The sequence below is a fragment of the Pteropus vampyrus genome, unplaced genomic scaffold (assembly GCF_000151845.1).
Source record: "Pteropus vampyrus isolate Shadow unplaced genomic scaffold, Pvam_2.0 Scaffold16, whole genome shotgun sequence".
NCBI classification, from domain to species: Eukaryota; Metazoa; Chordata; class Mammalia; order Chiroptera; family Pteropodidae; genus Pteropus; species Pteropus vampyrus.
In genome coordinates this window covers 6,235,885-6,240,555 of record NW_011888797.1, presented here as the reverse complement: position 1 = coordinate 6,240,555, position 4,671 = coordinate 6,235,885, and the positions used below count along the sequence as shown (strand labels likewise).

The following is a 4,671-nucleotide window of genomic DNA, read 5'->3' as shown; positions in this document are numbered from 1 at the left end:
GATCACCTGGAAGACTCCAATGGGCTCACACTGGTTAGACGGCCTGGTAAATCAAGCACACAGACAGCACTGAATGCCAACAGCAGAATGAAGGACTAGTTATCAAGTAGCCCCATTTCTGCTTATGAACATAAGCTGGAAAAGTTGTGACTTACACTAATTCAGAAGTGATATGGGAAATTCAACGAACACTGAAAGTTAGCCTGTTCCGTATTTGTAAAGAGAATAAAGGTACTTTCCTCATATTGATTAAATCAGATAATGTATGGGTATGGGTATGTAGGTGCCAGTAAATATCAATTTTCTACCTTCGTCCACTGGTGCCCATTCCTTTGAGTCATTTCTGTCCAATGAGAGGTGTAAGATGGTTCCAGTTACTTAGCACAGAAGGACGTGCTCCCTATTTTATAACTCGTTCATCAGTTCCCAAGTGTTCAAGTGCACAGGAATCACCTGCAGCAGTTGTGAAAACTCTGCTGTATTGTAGATCAGCAAGTTAGGGTAAAACCTAGAAATCGGCATTTTTTATCTATTAGAGTTGTTTAAAGTGTATTTGTATTTCATTATTGTGTTAGTGTCAAAATTCATATTCAGTATTTTGTTTCTGCATTTACATCTAAAAATTTAAAAACTGGCTATAGTATTTTCTGAACTGCTATGTAAAAATTTTAAGACTACCCTGTTTTAAAATTTCCTTTATTTCCTTAGATCTTTATGAAACATTTCATCTTTTGCAGATCATAGTGCTTTATTAACAGATTCATGTATTCTTTTCCCATTCCTTTAATACAAAAAAAAAAATTCAGTCATCAGTTATTTTCATCTGACATTTCACTAAGTGCAGGATTCATAATGTCAACATTATTAGAGCAGTCATCACGTGGGTCACACAAGTTTATCCTCATTGTGCCAAATACCCACTCAAAAGATAAGCTGAATAACAGACGCCTCCAGGTGTGTACAACAACCTTGCTTTTTGAAGTGAACTACTACTGTTTAACAGGTCAAACTGCTAATCTACAAAAATAAACTGGAAAAGACTCAAGTGTACAGCTCTACATATCATCAAATGGCAAGTTCATTTCAACAAGAACCTCTATAAGTTAAGTTATACAGTTCTCTGCTATCATTGCAAAAGCTTCTCCTGAACAAAGTTATAGTTTAGAATTTAAAACAAACAAGATAAAATGTACCAGTTGGCTTTTCTGTAGCAGAAATTAATTACAACCATTTTCCTCAAGCAATGTTAAAGATAAGTAAAGTTGAAAATAAATATGCAGGCATACAGTAAATAAAGTCTATATTTAGAAATTCAAGTACGAAGCACAGCAGAGCCTATGACTATAGAAGATAAATTAAAAATATAAACTAGCAATGAAGCAATAATTTCTTTCAAATAGCAGGAAACAAGTTCTCCAATACCATTATTTAGATCATAATTTGTGTTTATCTGTTAATTTTGATTAAAAAAAAAAAACCCTTTGCTAATTATATTTGACCAGATATACCAACAAATATACCTTAAATCACACAGCATGAAATATGAAATAAACAGCCTTTAGGTTTCTGATGAACTGAACTCCCTAATGACTTTTCAGTTTTGTATACTGCAGAAAGGTTCAAGAACCTGTTGATTTGCTTAAAATCCGTGCTGGTATTTATGAAAGCTTTTAAGAGTTATGTTCTTATTCACTTGTTAATCTACATTATTAATGTAAAACTCTAACTCATTTACAAATGTGTTTAAGCCTTGGGAGCTGGAGTAGTCTAGTCTAAGTTGTCAGGGATGCTACTTGACTTACTCCTGAGCATCACACCTTTCCTCCCTTCCCTCGTGAGGGAAAAACGTCTGCAGAATGGAGGCAAACATCCAGATTTGAGTATAAAGAAAACTAAGATTTTTCAGGCTTGGATTATAACCTTCAGTTATGAGTAATGCCAAATATATATATGCCACTTTTCAAATTTTTATGAAACTGAATATGAAACAAAAACAAAGATGAGATCCAGCCTAAGTTATAGTCTCTGAGAATGAATGAGACATGATGATGAGATAGGTTAATAAGACATGACATATCACCCATTATCAGTAATTTCAATTTCCTGCCTGAAGATGACTTGGAGAATGGTACAAACTCTACAGTTGCTTTAAAGGATGGTAAGATAACATTTTAAAAGCCTATAGATGATTGAAAGCACATATATATTTTTTACATTCAAAACTAATCTATTTCATTCAGTTTAAAAGTCAGCCCCCACATATTTGTGGTTGCTTCTACTGTGTTTTTTAAAAGGGCACTGCTAATTATTTAAGCCATCTTAGAGATAAAATAGGTCTGAAGAATTCTTTTTATATATTGGATGTTCTAGGTAATTCTTAAGAACTTTAAATTATTCCTTTGTTCTTCCTTAATCTGAAACTCTTCCAACATAGCTTCTGATCAGCAAAGAAATGTTCTTTAGGCACTGTGAGGTGTCTTGACAATGGAGCATGAACCCAGGTTGAAGCATACAATTTTGTTATAACTACTGACAGTTAACAAATTAACGAGCACTATCTTATCTGCTGAGAGCAAGAAATGCCTTTACCCAATGACTCCTGAGATTTTTAAGGGGGAAAACTAATTTCACAAACAACTTTTAAGAGAATCCATATATAATTTTAAGAACTGCACATATATAGTGTATTAGGAAAGATGTTTTCTATTGTAAGGCATCGATGATTAAATTAACATAATGCATATCTAACAAAAGATGGTTAACACTCTATCATAAAACCACTTATCTTTTAAACTTCTCTAAATCCTGCTACTTTTACCAGCTTAAATAAGAAAAGAATGCCTCTTGGCCTAATCAACTATGGTTATAAAAAAACTAAGACATCTGAAACTATTAGGCACATCAAAATTACAGTTTATGTAGTTCAAGGTTCCCTTCTGAAGGGGCAGACGAGTTACCTGGCACATTATACATATGGAACTGTAAAGATCATCCACTAAATTCAACTTTCACATTTTTAGTTAAACTAAAAGACTTATAGTAAATATTCAAATATATCATATCTTCAGTTACAACTGAATAAGTGTAACATTTTACCAGATAAAAAGCTGGAATTTAAGTATGAGAAACCTTCACACACTGTGCTAGTATTGGTCTCTTTTTAGACGAAAGCCAGTCATCAATACTTTCAACACAGCAGCTTAGAAGATAAACGTCCAAAAACAGTTGCCTTAGTATTGTAGTCCATAATTTAGCAATTCAATGCCACTGGCATCATAATGCTGTGGAGAGCAAGTGTATCTCCATATTTTAGTCAGATTTATCTTTCTTCTTTCCTGTTAATGGCACTTTGTTTACAACAGCAGACCCAACAGCTGTGACACCTCCAGCCACAGCAGACATGCCCCCTTTCACCAGCCCTATTCCCACTGAAGGCACAGTTGTAACAGCTGTTTTGGTCACCTCCAGACTTTTTCCACCAATCCAAGCCACACCACCAATGGTGGCACCAACAGCTCCTTTAGTAACACTGAAGATACCCCCGGTCACACGGGACAACATGCCGGGTTGTTGCTGTGGGTGATCTTTCATTGAACCTAATGAGAGAAAATACCATGAGACAGTTAAATGTAAGTTTTTATGAGAATAGCACAAATCATTACTTCCTAACAATCAGGAGGCTGTTCTGACAAGGTTAACCACATAAATATAAATTTTTCATATTCGGCAATGGCTAAATTTATAAAAACCAATTTTTTAACTGAAATTATTTGAGTAATAAGCATAGTTAATATAAATTTTAAAAGAGCTGAAATAAATGACAGTATCATAAGCATTTAAATATAGTTATTCCCCCCTTATCTGTAGTTTCACTTAAGTAGTTTGTTACCCACAGTCAACCAGTCTGTATTAAATGGAAAATTCCAGAAATAAACAATTCATAAGCTTTAAATTGTGTGCCTTTCAGAGTAGCATAATGAAATCTTGCGCTGTCCCCCTCCATGGGGCCCAGGAGATGAGGCATCCCAATGTCCAACATACCCCCATTGGATAAACAGTACAATATATTTTGAAAGGAACCACATTCACATAATTTCTATTATAGTATACTATTATAATTGTTGCATTTAGTATTAGTTATTCTTGTTAATCTCTTACTGTGCCTAATTTATAAATTGAGTTTTATCATAGGTATATATATATAGGAAAAAACAGTATATGTAGGGTTCAGGACTATCCAAGGTTTCAGGCATCCACTAGGGGTTTTGAATGTATCCTCTGCAGATAAAAGGAACTACTACGTTATTTATAAAATCATGATGGAAAGGATTACATAATTTGTAATTCTTTTGTAATCAAGGTCAGGAACTAACACTAAGGGGGAAAATCCTGATTCGAGGATAAAACATAATTACTTCATGCTGAACACCTCAGGTAGAATTATCATGCTATGCCAAATTTAGTGCACGTGCATTTAATGAGGACAATTTTTCTTGGTCAAATCAGATAAATATTAATGCTATTCATCTCTTTAATTACAGTGTGCCCTTAAATTACCCCTGTATAAATTATCTATTCTGCAGACTACTTTTGTGTAGCAGGTTGCCATACACAACCATTCCTGAGGCTCATTCTCTTCTTCGACAGTCATGCTTCTGGACAGCCTTTATC

General features: G+C 34.3%; 1 protein-coding gene across 1 annotated transcript; it reads right to left on the bottom strand.

The window, feature by feature from the left end:
- Positions 1-679: 679 nt before the first annotated feature.
- LOC111735983 (transmembrane protein 263-like) lies at positions 680-3,619 on the bottom strand. Its single transcript, XM_023527345.1, has one exon. It carries the CDS (start codon positions 3,589-3,591, stop codon positions 3,310-3,312), a length of 282 nt encoding a protein of 93 aa, XP_023383113.1. The 5' UTR covers positions 3,592-3,619; the 3' UTR covers positions 680-3,309.
- Between the last annotated feature and the right edge of the window lie 1,052 nt (positions 3,620-4,671).